At 38.4% G+C, this 17,637-nt stretch overlaps 2 protein-coding genes across 5 annotated transcripts in view; both read left to right on the top strand.

Moving 5' to 3' along the window:
- The window catches only part of sqor (sulfide quinone oxidoreductase), a 14,494-nt gene extending 7,238 nt beyond the window's left edge, over positions 1-7,256 (top strand). For all 4 annotated transcript variants that reach the window (XM_014021538.1, XM_014021535.1, XM_014021536.1 and 1 more), the window contains exons 8-10: positions 4,511-4,578; positions 6,219-6,397; positions 6,482-7,256. In XM_014021538.1, coding sequence (XP_013876992.1) covers positions 4,511-4,578; positions 6,219-6,397; positions 6,482-6,539 — 305 coding nt within the window. In that variant the 3' untranslated portion in view covers positions 6,540-7,256. The remainder of the gene's footprint in view (positions 1-4,510; positions 4,579-6,218; positions 6,398-6,481) is intronic.
- Positions 7,257-11,655: 4,399 nt separating this feature from the next.
- The window catches only part of ctdspl2a (CTD (carboxy-terminal domain, RNA polymerase II, polypeptide A) small phosphatase like 2a), a 14,492-nt gene continuing 8,510 nt past the window's right edge, over positions 11,656-17,637 (top strand). The window contains exons 1-4 of the mRNA XM_014021509.1: positions 11,656-11,903; positions 13,594-13,781; positions 16,507-16,642; positions 16,835-16,981. Coding sequence (XP_013876963.1) covers positions 13,617-13,781; positions 16,507-16,642; positions 16,835-16,981 — 448 coding nt within the window. The 5' untranslated portion in view covers positions 11,656-11,903; positions 13,594-13,616. The remainder of the gene's footprint in view (positions 11,904-13,593; positions 13,782-16,506; positions 16,643-16,834; positions 16,982-17,637) is intronic.

Here is a 17,637-nt window from a genome sequence, read left to right as displayed (position 1 = left end):
TTCCAGTGAAATATATTTATGTTTGTGGTTGTAATGTGACAAAATATGGAAAAGTTCAAGGGGTATGAATACTTTTGCAAACCACTGTAAATGATAGGGGATTCCAGTCAACTAAAGGTCAGAAAAGTCTGGCCTGTTTTAATTTAGAATGAGAAATTTTTACAGATTCTTGTTTTAAATCAGTTTTTCAATTTAATTAAAAAAATATTTTTTTATCTGTTCACAATATGATTTTGTTTGAATGAAAATTGAGAAAACTTTAATTAATCAGATAAAAGCTGATGGAGGCTGCCTGTTTCCTGAAAGGATGCGTGTCGCCTGTTGTATACCATGCCAGCTTTTTAGACTGAGATCATCTTATTGCAGCTGTTAATGGGATGCAAAGAGTAAAATAAAATGTTAGAAAATGTCACTAACACATTTTCATTATTTATTTCACTTTCTGTGTGTTTAAAAAATTTCCACAAACATTTTACTGTTATTTAGCTCACTGTTCTTACATTTTGGTACCTTTTTTTTAGTAAATGTTAAAAAAAACATGTAAATATTTAAATCCTAAATTAATAAATGTTGGAGTTTACTGTACATTTAAGTATTTTGGAAGGGAACAGCCTTTGCTGTTGGTGCTCAGCTTTATTACATCATCATCTTGAGACAAACGCAAAAGCTAACGCTGCAAACGCTTCCCTACGAAACATCAAACTTGCAGTTACTGCCTGACCACAGGAACCATCCATATTGTTTTCAATGAACACGTTTTGAATTTAGATTTTTAAATACCATCTTCAGCAGCATTAGAAGTGTTAACAGCAGCTAACAGCAACTACATTTATCACAAGATAATAAAACCATCCTGGTTAGCTAATGCTAACAGCTGAAAACACTTCTAAACATTTTGGTGACAGACACATGAATATGCACAAAATATTATCACCTGTTTTCACCTTTTTAACAGTGGATGGGTAATTAAAAATATATATTTATTAGTAAGAAAAGTATCAAGACTCTATGATGACTCTAGATGAGTTGATCTCTGTGGTAGTTTCAGATTTTGTGCAAAAAGTGTAAATTTAGATGACCTAGACTGGGATGGTTCATCTTGTTTTTGCATTGTTGTGAAGGAAATAATTGATTTATTTTTTTTAAATAAATTTTTATTTTTATTTTTGGTAGAGTTGTCATCAGTCAGACGATCAGTCTCAGTTTGGAGAATCATTTTGAGAGTTGCAAAGAAAAGTTGTGAGACAGTATACCGCTTGATGTTCATTTGAGTGCCTCAGCGTAAATAGCACTCTTCAGTTTTCACTTTCACACAGCTGGATCTGTTTGGTTGGGATGATTTACTCTCATTCATTCAGTCATTCTGAAGCATTTCTGGAATGCTGTGCATGTGTGAAAATGTATTACTGAGCCAGATCCAAGTTTTCGTTTGTTGCTGAGTCATTGTTGAGCTGAAGGGTAAATCATTCCCAAAGTCTCTCGTTACATCAGCGGAAAGATTTATTTACCTCAAAGCATCTTTGTAAACACAAGGCTATTTCTGGTCTTGGAGGTGTAACGCCAAACAAATGTACACATGGAAATAGGGCTGTGTATTGGCAAGAATTTGGCGATACGATACATATCATGACAGAGGGGTCACGATACGATATATCCTGGTATTGCGATTCTATAAACAAGGCGATATATTGCGATTTTTTTGTCCAAAAATTCTATTAAATAAAAATCTCTTACAGGGAAAAAAATGAAAAACCAAAATTCATTGTCTCAGAAAATTCTAATGTTACATAGACATACTTTTGATACATTTAGCTGTGTTCTGCTCTGTATGTTTTTTATTTTATTTGTTTCATATTTCTTATTTCATCCATGTTTTCAATTATTAGACTAAATTTGACAATAAATAGTTAGAAAATATATTTTTTGCAGCTTTTATTTTTTAATATTAATTTACACAACAGTTAACAATAGCCTCCACCTCAAGAGGTAGAGGAGCCAAATGGCTGACTCACTGCTGCCAACTAGTGGTCAGAGGCTGAACTACAACATAAAAATGAACGGCTGGCAGGAAAGTTGACATTTTAAACCTTAATAAAAAAATCGATACAGGGCTTTAGAATATCGATACAGTATTGGGAAATGAAATATCACGATATTTCAGTGTATCGATATTTTCTTACACCCCTACATGGAAAGTTGTAAATGGCTTTTTTAATGTGCGAGTTAATCATCATGCTGACAAATCTGGCAAAGAGAACAAGAGGAGTTACCAAAAATATCTAGGAATGTGGAGTAATATTACAAGATTAAACAAGGTTAGAGCAGCATATTTATTGTGTGAATTCTCTGACTTTTGGTTTTATTAAGAGCTATAGTCTCCTTAAACAATACAATGACATCAATCTACGTGACTTGTTTTGTCTTCTTACACCGCTTTAACGTTTTAGCTACCATTCTGCTAAATTTAGCCAACCCTTCCCTGATTTTTTTTCCTCATTCAACTCTGTAACAAATGTTCTGCAACTACTTTTTATTTTTCGTATGTTTGCTGCTTTTAGCTAGCTTATTCATTCATTCATTCATTCATTCATTCATTCATTCATTCATTCATTCATTCATTCATTCATTCGTTCTTGCTAATTTTAGCTTTTAAACAGTCTTTTGACATGTTTAGCTTTTTTCCAACCTTGCTCAGCCCATATTTTACTTGATTGCTTTCATCGAGTTGTTTTAGATGTAAAATGTTCACTCGTGGAGCGCAGCTGATATCGTCATTCTGAAAAATCTCCACAAAGAACTGGTGTCAGGTTTCTTCTGTTTCAGTTATGTTAATCATTGGGATTTAATAGTCAAATGCAAAAACATGGTTGTAACAGTCCTTAATAGATTTTCCTTAAAGCTTTTTTTAAAGCTCTATCATGCAGTGTGAGTAATGAAACGTATACAGGTGATCCAAATGTGTTTTAGGTGGTAATTTTAAATTTGTAACCTCTGCTGAAATCTCTGTTTTTGCTTTGTCATTAAAAAAAGGCACATTAAACATGTTTTACTATATTTTCAAATCCTGGGGAAACGACCAAATGTTTAGACTTGAACAAACAGTAGAAGAGTTGGTTTCCTGCAAACAGCCGGGCTCAAGGTGTGTTGGTGTTATTTTCAGTGTCAACAGAGTTGCTGTTTTTAGCCCACAGGGAGCTGCAGAGTTTACACTATGTTGGTGAATCATCTGTAGAGAAAAAAGGCAGATTTACGTGTGCTTAATATGATGTTGGCAGGTTTTAATATGCTTAATTTAGCTTCAATTAATGCTATGATATATACATTTATTTTATCACTCATGGATTTAATTGGTGCTAAAATAAATGATGCATAATTTTGATATTTTGACTCTTGAGGAAGATAATCCCAGGTCATGTTTGTAAATGAGAAGTGGTTCTCAAACAGTTTACCTGGATAAATAAAGGTTAAATAAATAAATAATCCCACAGAGCCACACACAAGTCTGTCAAGCTGTTTAAGTGATCCTAAACCGTCTGCTGCAGAGGATAAACTGCTAGATTAGGTCAGAATAGTAAAGACTGTAATCTCAATAATGTAATCTAATCTGTATTGGTCTGATTTGTTTGGGTTTGAGTCAGTCATGCACTTCAGATAAAGTTAAAATCTACAAATAATTAATATGTTCTACCTAATTCTTGTCAAAGGTAGGAGCCACAGGGTTTGACTGCTGTGAGCCTAATTTAGAGCAGAGTGCTGCAGGTAGCTCAGGTTTCTGATTGGTTGAAACATTTTAACGAGCTGCCGGTGTCAGCTGTTAAGTTTAGAGCACACTGGCCTTTGATCAGTCTTGTTTACTTTAAAGCACTCCTACAGTTGTAATGCTTATAACTGATTTTTTTTTAAATCCTTTTATTATTTTTATTATGTCACAATAACTGTACAGGTTGGACACTGTACAGTAAACACCCATCTAGAAATCTGGGACAGTGTAAAATGCGTTACATGCCTGGGCTTTTGGCAAAGGAGATCATTTGAAACAGGGTGGTTCTAGTTGTGGGGCCACAGGTGTATTGCCCCCTGAAGTGCCCCTGTCCTGTCATTCAACTGTCCTCTGCCTGAGAACAAGGATGGTGGATGCAGTTCCATATCCAAACACAAGTGACGCTAATGAGTCAAATAGGAAAGTCCACCATGAATCAAGCTTGCAGAAAAAGATTTGAGCATTTCTGCAGAAACTGACACTGGGTGATTCTTCAGCGAATATTTTGTTTTGTAAGAGGTTTGTACTATTGCTGAAACATCTCATTGTAACTGTATGCCTGTACTCTAGATGTGATTGTCAATATTTGTGCTGTCGCTGTGCAGCGATAATAAGCATGTTGGTTTTACTCCAAGCATGCTGGGACTGGCTGATCTAAACATCATTGTTAATGTTGTCATGGTTAATTCAAGTAACAGAATGGGATTCTGTTGAAAGAATTCACTCTTGTTTTCTCTTTCTTCTTTTTAGCTGCACAGTCTGCAATCCTGCACAGAACGATCAGCAAAATACTGAAAAATCAGCAGCCAGATAAGAAGGTAAACACTGCATGAGCATATGCATGTTTCCCCCTGTAACCACAGTCCCCTCTCCAGGGGCGCCTTTATGCGGTTCTCCTCACTTCAGCCTTGGCCAAATGTGTCTCCATTTCCAGTTCCAACCGCGCCACAGTGGTTCTAAGTGAGTAGAACAAAGTACTGTGCGTTTACGATTTTGACGTCAGCAGACATGTGGATTGGCTGAGCCGAGGCAGAACTTGTAAACTCCTCCTACAAACTCTTCTTGGAGAGAAGTAAAGGAGACAAGTGCATACAGCTTAAGCTGGACGAAGCAGGCTGAGAGGAGCAGATATCCTGGGAGGTTTCAGACAAACTGGCTGCCTATGCTCACACACACACACTTATAAACAGTGCTGTGACAAAAGTCCAATTACCAGACAATAAATCCACCACAGCTTTTTTATTTTTCTATTTTCGCAATGGCTTAAGCTGCCTGTTGGACAGTTGGACAGTCAGTTCCTATGGTCCCTGGTTCCTATGTTCCCTGGTACCAATATTTTTTCAATTCCTATGTTTCCTGGTACCTATGGTTCTCAATTCCTATGTTCCCTAGTACCATGTTCCCTGGTACCTATAGTTCTCAGTTCCTATGTTCCCTGGTACCTGTGTTCCCTTGTACCTATGGTTCTCAGTTCCTATTTTCCCTAGTACCTATGTTCCTTTGTACCTATGGTTCTCAGTTCCTATNGTACCTATGTTCCTTTGTACCTATGGTTCTCAGTTCCTATGTTCCCTGGTACCTATGTTCCCTTGTACCTATGGTTCTCAGTTCCTATGTTCCCTGGTACCTATGTTCCCTTGTACCTATGGTTCTCAGTTCCTATGTTCCCTGGTACCTATGTTCCTTTGCACCTATGGTTCTCAGTTCCTATGTTCCCTTGTACCTATGTTTCTCAGTTCCTATGTTCCCTAGTACCTATGGTCCTCAGTTCCTATGTTCCCTGGTACCTATGTTTCTCAGTTCCTATGTTCCCTGGTGCATAGGTTCTCAGTTCCTATGTTCCCTGGTACATATGGTTCTCAGTTCCTATGTTCCCTGGCACATATAGATCTCAGTTCCTATGTTCACTGGTACCTATGTTCCCTTGTACCTATGTTTCTCAGTTCCTATGTTCCCTGGTTCCTATGTGCCCTGGTAACTACGTTCCCTTGTACCTATGTTTCTCAGTTCCTATGTTCCCTGGTTCCTATGTGCCCTGGTAACTACGTTCCCTTGTACCTATGTTTCTCAGTTCCTGTGTTCCCTCGTACCTATGGTTCTCAGTTCCTGTGGTTCTCAGTTCCTATGTTCCCTGGTTCCTATGGTTCTCATTTCCTATGTTCCCTGGTTCCTATGTTCCCTGGTACCCATGTTCCCTGGTTCCTATGTTCAGAGGTGCAATGCCTGCACTATAAATTTGTATTTTTTTTCATTTATTTTTAGACATTTAAATGAGGAGTCAAGCATCTTTCATGACTTTCATTATTAACCAAAGGAAAGTTTAGGAACCAGGGAACATGGTTAACAGGGAACACAGGGATGACCCTGCATTAGCATTAAATATTAATGTCCTAACTGTTTTCAGCTCCCCTGTAAAATTAAGCATGTAAATACACATCAGTCTTGTTTATGTTTGCAGTATGACGGCTACACCTCCTGTCCGCTGGTGACGAGCTACAACACAGTCGTCCTGGCGGAGTTCGACTACAACGGACAGCCGCTGGAAACCTTCCCCATCAACCAGGCTAAAGAGAGAAGATTAATGTACTACATGAAGGCTGACGTGATGCCCTATCTCTACTGGCACGGCCTTCTCCGGTACATATACACTGAATTAAAGTCTATTGATTCATTTTTCCACATATGCTGCTAAAAAACTTTTGTTTTTTATTCATTCATCAGGGGCCTGTGGGGCGGTCCAGGACCGTTCAGGAAGATCTTCCACCTTGGGATGAAATAAAACCATCAGCTTGTGGGTTGAGTTTCCTGAAATGACTGGATGAAATTCATCACATTGGGCTTAGTGACTTATACAGATGATCACTTTATGTGATCTTTACTTCATAATACAGGGTGGTCTGACGAACAAAATTAAATAAATGACAATTGTTGACAAGTTAATCTGTTTTTTTCATTAAATGAGAAGTAGTAAAAGTTTTTTCACTAACACACTGAGGAAGCTGGAAATATGTGAGAAATTCATTTAGTTTCTCACTACTGGGTACAAAATACACATTTCTGTGGTTCTGATTACATCTATTAAGTGACTTTTTAGTTCCTAACTGCCAAAAACTGAATATGCAAATTAATGTGAAGATTTGAAAAGTAATTTATTTTCAATTTTAGCACAATCACAAGATAATATTAAGATTTTTTTGCTCTTCATTTTTATGATTAAGTGGAACTAAAAAGATGCATGTGTCAAATGTTTCATAGTCAGATTTAATTTGTTTTGCTCCTCTTTTACATTTCTGAACGATTAACATGCAAAAAACTGCCACAAGTGCTTTACTTTACATTTATACACTGGAGTCTGACATCACGTTTCCTACATCCCAATTCTTATTTTTATCTTCCCTCTAGTGTTTAAACATCTGAATGACTCTAAAGAATGTTAAATTTGTTGTAACTAAGATTTGTTACTATTAAAATCAATAAAAATTCTGTGTTAAATAAATTGTGTAGCCTTTTTATATCGGGGGTAGAAAACTGAAGATGTATTAAATATTTTCTTAAAGCTGCAGGATTTTTCATACATAACTACAACATTGTTATTTATAGTGTTTATAAAAATATTCATTCCTAATATTAAATGGGGATAAATACTATTTACTATAAATTGGCTTTCTTTGCTAAAAAAATGATCTTGCTTCAATGTCAAGTGATACTAAAGTTCAACCGATTAATGTCAATTAAATATATGTAAGGTAAAATAACTGCATAAATATTCACCCCCTTTTAAAGTGACTTCATCTTAAAGAAAGTATTATTAAAAAGTGCAAGAATTCCAAGGCTCCAAACATCCGTAGCAGTGAATTCATCATCAAGAAATGGTAGAAATATGGGCCACGTAAATCTACAAAGAGCTGAACATCCTCACAAACTGAGTGACTGTAAGGAGAAGAAAAGTGCAAAAATGTTGCGTAATGTGCAGAAATCTAGATGGGCATGACTCTCTGCTATAACCACTCCAAACTGGAGCTTTAAAGCCAGCATTGACCATAAGCTACATCCCCCATATTGCAAGCTGATTACCTGCAAAATGATGGTATCCCACCACTAGGTGGAGGTGTACAGGTTCTATTTAAGTCTATGTTTCGAAACATGAAGGTACATATATTCAAGTCTGGTTCAAAACATAACTCTTCTGTTCAAAAGCAGCTGGAAAAATTCACTGTGTAAAATCTCCATTCCCTTCTTGTTCACCAGCTACTTTTACTTCGGGAAGTGGAAATTACCTGCGCAAAGTTGTAAATTTAAACTAAAACGCATCTCCAGTAGAAATTCCTGCGTGAAAGAGTTCAGAATTCTAGATGGCAACTCTCCACAACTCCACAGTGAGTAAAACGTTTTACTTTTACTTTTATTATACATTATTTATTTTACATTTAATCAGTCGTACATGTAGTACTTTTCAGTGTTTCTAAGAGGACATGTTAAAACTCTGTTTCTATGCAGGAAATACCACGTAGAGCTCAGTTACAGCTGTAGCAATGAAATGATGAAAGTTTTAAGTTTTTAGTTGAACACAAAATGTTGAAGTTAATCACAACTGGTCTTTGGGGGCCACCACAATCCTCATGTGGCCTCATGAAAATGAATTTGACACCATAATTTAGGCCTGTTACTTTCCTAAAGATTTCATTATCATTTATTTATTTATGTGTTTATTTATTTATTTATCTTTTTGTTCTGCTCTTGGAGGAGCAAGATCCCTCTTTCTTGCCCTCCCTTATTTCCCCTGCTTTGCTGCTCTGAGCCTTCTCTACGTTTTCATCCGAAACCAGAAATTATGGATATTATTTTATTTTTATGGATTTGGCTTAGCCTGGTTAAAACCAGACCCTGTCCTTCACTTTGCTTCGTACAAGGGTCTGGACTTGATGCATAGAGAATCGTTTCTTGCAGGAGGCGTGGCCTCTGCTGAAGCATGTGTGTGTTGTCGGTGTGAAGGAGGCTAAGCTAAGAAACTAACTGGAAATCGTGTGCTGTAAACAACTCTACTGAGAGGAGAAAAGTACCGAGCCTAACGAGACAACTGTAAATGAGAGCTGCTGCTTTGTCAGACAAATTTAATTTAATTTGGAAGCCTTGTCAACACAGACTGGCTTCATTCACTTCCTCCACTGCCGTATGCTAAAATAACTAGCAGACACTGCGCAGAACATCAAAGTCATTCAAAAACTCCTCCTTCTGTTTGCTGATTGGCCCAGGTAAAATAAACTACAAGCAGACTCTGCGCAGAAAATTGACGTTCTGTTCTCTGATTGGCCCGGCTTAAAATCTGCCAGCGAAATCCATCTCAATGGGAGAAGTCCCAGACGGAGCAGTGAAGGGAAACTAGAATTGAGCGGAACTGCGTAGGAAGGCAAGGGCCAGGCTAGATTTGGCTGGTCTCTTAATAAATTTTTTTGGAACAAAGTTTTTCTTCCATGGGAGGACACGTCAAAGGTGGGACCTCTGTTCCGCTCTGTTCTGGATATATATTTGGATTCCGATCACTGGATTCTACAAATTGGCTTGGTGGTCTCCTGGTGCTCTACAAACAGCGTTGGTGCCTTTTCATTTCCTGGCTGCCTGAACATTATGAAGGATGGCCGAACTATCAGCACTCAGACTTTTGCCTTGAGCGAGCTGGACTCGGTCTGCAAGCGGTTCTGCTGAGGGTCACAGGCTGGTTATGATTCCTGGACTTTGCTGGCCAGATGGAATTGATCTTGGAGAAGCTGATAGCACGGCTTGGCGGAATTTGTCCACACTATTTGTCTGATTGGATTCACCACCTTGAGATGTACCAGCAGACATTAAGGCTGAGGGAAAATTGTAATTGTCTGCTTGGCTCTTCTGTTCCCAAAACAACTGATTACAGAATTTGGCTCTCCCCTACATGGCCTTGAGAGCTGTTGGACTAAATTCTTCCTGGATTTTTACGTCGACTGAGGACCTCCCCCCACCAACACCCGTCTGTGATCTGGTTCCTGGAGCAAGCTGAGGGCCGCACAGAATGAATAGTTAACATCCATATTCTGAACTATGGCTACACGGGTTTTGGGGACTCGATTCTTTGGGCTCATTATTGGGCCTCACGCAAGAACATGTTCGTATTCTTATCCTGAATTTCTCTTACTTTTGTTCGTACAAAGGGTTCGTACGAACATGTCACGTCAGATTCAACAAACTCTTCTATCTTGAGGAAAAGTGTGTAAATGAGCTGTGTAAATTCCACCTGTTCTATCCAGGTGCTCGTGCACGTGAGAGGAGATTAGCATAATTACCACCCCAAAAACACCATATAAGGCTATTTTTTCTGCCTCAGATAACAAGGAAGTGTCCATTCATGAAAAATGACAGCAAAAACAAAAAAGAAGAACTTTACGAGTTCAGAGATTGAWGTCCGTCTGTCAGAGATCCAGAAAAGAAAATCTGTCATTTTTAGCAGGTCAGCTGTGGGATAAAAAGAGCTGTTAAAAGTATAAACAACTGTGTTAAATCATTTTCATTTACTCAGAAGCCACGGAGCTGCGCACCATAACACCCCCACCCCCCTTCCCCTGCGCGCGGTGTCAAATGGTCTCAGTTGCGGTTCTGAAAAAAAGCATTTTAAAACGATTTCAAAATAAGTCTGGTACTTTGGAGAAAATCCAGGACTCGCTGGAGGGATTATTTATCCCCTCTGGCCTGGGAACGTCTTGGAGTCCCCCAGGACGAGCTGGAAAGTGTCACTGGGGAGAGCGGGGTCTTTCTGCTGCTGCCCCCGCACCCGATAGCGGGTAAGCCGGCCAGACGGACAATTTATATTGTTAGTCTAAATTATTACATTTAAAATTATAACTCTAATTCAAGCAGAATAGCCTATTGTCAACATAATTATGGAGTGTGATTTATTTTCAACTCAAAATATCTTCAAACTAACGAAATAAAAAGTTATTAGTGAAGAAAACCCGTCTGGATAACAGCAGACTGCTCGTAAAATATACGACAGGTCTGGACCACTCGTGAATTTTGTTTGTATCTGAAAAAATCTTAGAATACGAAAACATTGGTGAATGCCACAAATTCTCCTAAATCACTCGTACGCACAACTTAAGAACAAATCTGTGCGTACGAACGGTTCTTGCATGAGGCCCATTCTTCAGATATTCACACAAGTGCATACAACACTCATGGCTTCATCAGATACACACACCCCTAAACTCACTTACTCCTCTGGCTAATAAATGTGCTCTATGCAGAGTTTTTTTTTAATAAACACCATAGTGTGTGATATTTGTTGATGTAATGTTTTTTCCCCCTCATCTTCCCTTGTGTGGTTTTTAGTTTTTCTTTTAAGGGTTGTGCCGCCTCATGTCTTCATGAAGATGATCCTTGCTCTGGTGTCTGCGTGACCCAGGGCACCTGTTCTCCTACGTTTATGTTCTGTCTTCTTCTGAATGAGTGTTTCTGAACTGTAATTTTATTGTGCCCTATACAATGCCAATAAAGGTCTATCTTATCTTATGACCAGTGGTTAATGTGATATTTTGCTAACACGACACTCAGCAACTACAATATCAAAGTTGAAACCAGTATTTGATGTAGCCATTTTTTAATGTTTGTTATCACCAGTGCATATTTAACCAACTCGGTGACTTTGACATGAATTGGTTTTTTTAGGTATGTAGTTAATTTCAGTTAAATCAACAAGTATCTCGGTTCTATTTTTTGAGTGTAAGTAAACAGAAATAGTGAATAATTATGCAAAAAACCTGATTCATGTGTAGTTATTTGGCTGTTTTTCTTCCATATCTGAAGCTCTCCTGTAGTCCCACACCAGCACCAGCAGGGAGACATTTACATTTTCTCCTCCGCGCCCGCACCCCCCCCTCCCGCCGCCACGTTGGTTACGTCCGTGTCGCAGTCTGTGCTGCGCAGCGCCAACGTTGTGTTTGTGATGAGGCGGGAAATGGCGCCCGAACACTCGGCTCGTCGCCGCTGAGCGACGGACGCAGCTGGCGGCGAAAACCACCACGGCTCGACTTCCCTATCGGGTGGCCGCCACGGTTCGCGGCCCCCGACGTTGTGTCAGCGCTCCGGCGGAGTTTGACCGAGCTTCCATTTACCATCGGTAAGCAGCAAACATGTAAACAAACAAAACAACAACAAAAAACATTTGTCCCCGGCAAAGGGAGTGTAACTGCTTTGCTAGCTTAGCGGCTAACGTTAGTCAGCGAAGGGGGCGTAGTCTAATGGCTGGACATAGTTGCTGGGCGAACAAAACGACTTGTTTATTCGCGTTGTTGTGCAGATAAACAAATAAACTCCTCACCTGCCGCACAATTACATCATTAAGTGTGGATCTATTGTATTGTTGGTGGGGAGATGAATAGTGTTCCGGCTCTGCTTCTGCTGCCTGTGGCGTTTTGCTAGCCTCGATGCTAACTGTAACCTGTTAGTCACCGCTGACAGCATCTGGTTTGTTAGCATTAAACGTAAATAACAACACATCTACTGGACCGACTGCGTTCTTTTGGGTCCACATCTACTTCATGTTCTGTCGCCGAACACTATCCGTCAGCGTCAACTCTGTGAGGCCAGTACTGGACACTTGACTGCTTCTGGTTTGGTTTGAATGCAGCCTGTCCGATGTTACATAACGACAGTCGGCTGCAGTTCGCTGTCAGATGTAATTTAACAACAATCGACTAAACACGAGTCCAAAGCGAAACTGCTGCAGACAGACAGGCATCAGAACCAGAACCCGGGCAAACTGTTTCTTTTAATGACTAATTCAGCTTTTATTTACCCACCAGCTCAGCTCAACACAATACAATGGAATACAACTTTACAGCCCCCCTTTTATTCCCAGCTTAAATATGACACACAATAATTGTGTTTACACATTACAACACTATAGTTTCCCTCATATAAATGTTTAAAGTAAGTATTATCCAGCTAAAGCAAGAAAATATTTTTATAAATATTTGCTGTGAATTGAGACAGGAAAGCTGAAAAACTAACACAGGCAGATAATAACATTATTATTATTATTATTATTATTATTATTATTATTATTATTATAATGTTAGAAATTTCCAAACAAGCAATATTCTATTTGCAAAGTCCAAACTATATACTAGCATGGTTTATAAGGCAAGTTAATAAAAAAATAAAGTTATTTTAGCAACAGGATTTGTCTCACATAGTTTGTAAGTCAGAGCAAGCTTATTATGACTGGTACACAAGTTGTTCTGGGCTTAAGTGGGGAAATCATGTTAGCTGTTAAATCTTTTTTTTAACATGCTGTGCTTTAGCATTAAATTAATGTGACTCATGCTGGCAAAATGAGTCATAATAAGCACAGGCTGCAGCACAAGATAAGTGAAAAATATTGATATTTACATTAAAATGAGTCCACAAAGACACCTTCTAGCAATCCGAGCAACCAAAACAAAATATTGTCCAAATGTATCTTTAAATGAAAGTTTTCTAATAGGCATTTCTATAGAAATAATCCTGTCTTATAATCCTATTATTTCCCTTGAAAATGTAATGTTTTCTGCACCAGGAAATCCATTTCTATAATGTTTAGCGTCATTGTGAAGTGTAGACGTTCCCCTTTTTTCTGCTCTAGTGATTTGATGAGTTGAAGAAATTCACAACAAAATCCAACTTTTTTTAACAAAGTTGAGAACTTTTGGAATGTCTTGATGTTTTAAAGATGCTCAAGAGTGTCACTTACAACTCAGCGAGACTGTCACCAACAAAAAAAAAAGTTTTCCAAAGTCATCTCACTGTTATTTTTGTTTTTTCTTCAGATTTTTCTATGTGACGGCGGAGCATGATGAAGCTGAGAGTGCGTAAAGCTCCTCAGCACCCGTCCCCGGCCAAACGGAAACATTGCGAAGTGGAGCCGTCCCCGGTGAGAGGTCGAGGCAAGATGCAGAAGAACGAAACGGGCCTGTTCTCCACCATAAAAAAATTTATTCGAGGAAATGCTGTAAAGGTAGGAGCTGGTGAAGATTTATTGCTCCTCTTTTAGTTTGTTTTGGCCTCTAAAGGATTGTCTGTTACAAAAAGATCAAAGGACATTTTGCAGCACATTAATCAAATCAAGTGAAACTATAACCTTAATCTTTTTAGGTAGTAGTGTTTTAAAGCATTAATAATATGACATATTTTACATGTGTAAATGGAACAAAAACAATATTAAGAATAAACCTGTTGATATGTTAGTGAGACTTATAACACCTTTTAATTTACTTGATTTAATATTTAGAAATGTGCTTTTCTGAGTTTAAAAAAAAAAAGAAAGAAAGCATGCAGTTGTCACATGAAGAAAAAAGTTTGTTTTATTATTTGTTTAAAAATGGATAAGTAGGGTTGTCCTCTATTATAGAAACTGGAATATGTTTTAAAGATAAACTAAAAGTGATCCCAGATATCTGTAAGTTTAATCTAAGCTCCATTAGTCTCTGTGCACATGGGAGTGCATCACTGTAATGCATAGTTACATCCCAGATAGTGAGTTGGACGCTCCTGTTTATTTATCAGTAATGACAGTCAGGGGTTTAGTATGTGTCAATGTAAAGGCCCTGTCACACTAGACAACTTATGAAACATTTTTTATGTCTAAACTGCTAATAAAAGTTGTATATTTGATCAATTTGTTAGAATTACAGTATGTACACGTCAAAAAGAAGCTTCCTGTTGATTTTTTTCAATTCCATCTTAAACGTAGACATCTTTAAAATGTTCATAAGTTGGCATAAGTTGTCTAGTGTGACAGGGCCTTAACATCCACATAGAGCTGGGCGGTATGACCCAAATTTTATATCACAGTATTTTCAACAATTACACCGGTTTCACGGTATTTGACGGTATTTTTTTCCTCACAGCTCAGCTGATAATAAAATGTACAAACTTTGCTTATTGACTTTTTTCTTTTACTGTACCTCTGTATCACTGTTTCCCTCCTGTTGTACGTCTTTTCTTCTTTGTCTGGTTGTAGACGTAATCATGCATTTAGGTCCGATCGTGAAAGGTTGAGAAAAAAAAATCATTATCTGGTCTATCGTTACATGTTAATAAAACTTAAAAGGACGACTCACCTTGCACATCAGTCAAATCCGCTACACTACAAAAATACTTCTTCCCGGGCTTTTCACAATAGAAGCACGGTAGAGTCTCCATGCATTAACGTCTCCATTATAACGTAGCGCGTTAAATCTAACCGTGTACAACACTGAAGCATTGTTTACTGTACAGCGATGGTGAAAAAGGGATGGTTTTTTTTACGTCAGACCATATAAGCGGCTGAAACACACCACCCGCTGCCAGTTGTTCCAACAATAACATTAGCATGCTAATGCGCTTAGCGGTGCTGCAAGGAAATGTGTCCCCAGGGAAACAGTTCCCTGGGGGCCGCGACAAAATGTTCCGCATATGTTCAGGCTATACCGGTATTCAGAAAAGTCATATAACAAAATAAAAAACGGTTTTCGGTACAAAACGGTATACCGCCCAGCACTACATACACATGTGTTAAACATTTTATTTTAAAACAATCAGATGTTTCTACTTGACCTATTGATCATTTCTGTGTCATGTTTAACAACTGTACTGTGGACTTTTTAGAAGAAATGGGACAGGGTGTCAGTAACTGTTTTGCTGAGCAGATATGAGTTTTACCCCTTTAGAAAGCTGATATCTGTTAAATAATCCATTCCTATATCCTCTTTACCTTCTTGTTCCTGTTCAGGGCAGCAGGGTGATGGTACCAGTTCATCACAGAACTTGCTATAAAAAGTGTCTAGCTGTCTTGTTCCACCTTCCACTTGTTCTGGAATCAGGCCATGCCTCGTACATGCCTGGAACACCTCCTTAGAGACGTGCCAAAGAGGCATCCTTACCAGATGCCTGAAACACCTCAGCTGGCTCCTCTTGAAGGAGGATATATTTCTAATATCAAAGCTGAGATTTCTGTGATGATTATGGTTCATCATCGTGATTTGTTGCTTTGCCACCATCCCTTCCAAACACAATGAGAAGGTGTTTGAGTTTTGTCTTGAGCGAGCTGTTTGAAAATGGCAAAAGTTTTATTCAGAAGGATTTAGGCTGTAAATCGGCCCAAACAGAGCAATGTTGTATATGCTGTTAAGTGCCAGGAGGACTGCGACCAGTTATACATCGGGGAAACAAAGCAGCCACTGTTCAAAAGAATGTCCCAACACAGACGAGCTACATCTAATGGCCAGAACTCTGCAGTTTTCACTCATTTACAGGCCAGCGGTCACTCTTTCAGAGATGAGGATGTTCTCATTCTTGATAGCGAGGTCTGTTGGTTTGAGAGAGGAGTAAAAGAAGCCATTTTTGTGAAGAAAGACCGTCCATCATTAAACAGAGGTGGAAGCCTCCGTTTTCAGTTGTCCCCCTCCTACAGTGCTGCTATTGCCAGTATCACTCCACCCCCTGTTAACAATAGGTGTTAATTAGGWRYSAWMGMYATGTGATGTGAGTATCAGTCACATGGAGGCAGTGCTTAAAAGCCTGAATTTTGCCTGAAACTCTCAGACTGAAGAAGTCTCTTGGGAGGAGAGACGAAACGTTTCATTAAAGAAGAACCCGTCCAGAAGACCTATACAATTTTTTTTCTTTTTGATTTAGGCTGTACTGTAAAGTTGAACTTGTGTGGACTGTGGCTAATTTAGACTTCTTTTTTCCCCTTTCAGGTGGAGCAGGACATTCCAGCCAAGAGAAGTCGTACTGAGTGTAATTCTGAGAATGATCTTATCACTTCAACACCGCAGACCAGAGATCTCGCAAACAAAACTGTCTCCAGAGTTTGCCAGAAAACTCAAAGCAAAGGTGCAAACCCACTCTTAGAGCTGAAAAAACAACTTGATGTAAAATATTCAAAATTCTGGAGGGTAGTGTTTAACTAGGTCTAAGATTTAAAAATTATTATTTTAGTCTAAGCACAAATAGATATATATTTTTTTCCATAAAATGTCTACATTCATGCCTTATTTATTTAATTTATTTAATATTTTTGCACAGACACGGTGACCTGCAACAATAAACCCCTGAAGCCCAATGGTAAACTAGAGGCCGCCGTCGACACTTCGAGCAGCCCTCCTCGTACAACACTACTGGGAACCATCTTCTCTCCGGTCTTCAACTTCTTCTCACCTGCAACTAAAACTGGTAAAAAATACAAATAAAAAAACAATGAAGTCACTGGATATGTGACATCAAAAACACACATTATAGACACACCAGATGTTCTTTTTCTCTGTTCATGCATCTGATCACATTTTATTAACTTTATTGTTTTATTTGTCAAAGATAATCCTAACAGTCTGTATCAACCACAGGATAAATGCTTTAAATGATGAAAACATTATAGCTGTTTGTAGCTACAGTAGTTGAAATTTGTTTGTTCAGAAATGAGGCTTTCTGTTTCCATCTTCAAAGTTTCAAGGATAAATTTTGTTTAAAGCATAAAGTGTTCATAGTCACCTTTCTCTTACTGAACTCCAGGTGTTTTATTTTTATTTTTTATTTTGCTGTCATCTGTCCTGCAGGCTGCAACCTGCTGTCCATCAGATTTCACCTTCATTTTCCTTATTCAGAGATAGCGTCATCTTCAAAATGTGTTGACAGCTTATCAGATTGTGCTGTGTTGTGTGTCGCACACACAACACACTCTACCTGTAGAGCGGTTGCAATCAAACTGCTTAACAAGTCAGAAGTTTGACCATTTTTTAAACTGAGCTCTTCGCTGAAGCTGTCATTTCCCCTCCACTATGGAGGTAAATTTGTGTTTTTATTATTCAATCAAACAAAAAGCATCTTCAATC

This window comes from Austrofundulus limnaeus, unplaced genomic scaffold (genome assembly GCF_001266775.1).
Source record: "Austrofundulus limnaeus strain Quisiro unplaced genomic scaffold, Austrofundulus_limnaeus-1.0 Scaffold296, whole genome shotgun sequence".
In the NCBI taxonomy this organism is placed as follows: domain Eukaryota; kingdom Metazoa; phylum Chordata; class Actinopteri; order Cyprinodontiformes; family Rivulidae; genus Austrofundulus; species Austrofundulus limnaeus.
Note: the sequence above shows the minus strand (reverse complement) of the source record. Positions and strands in the feature narration are given on the sequence as shown.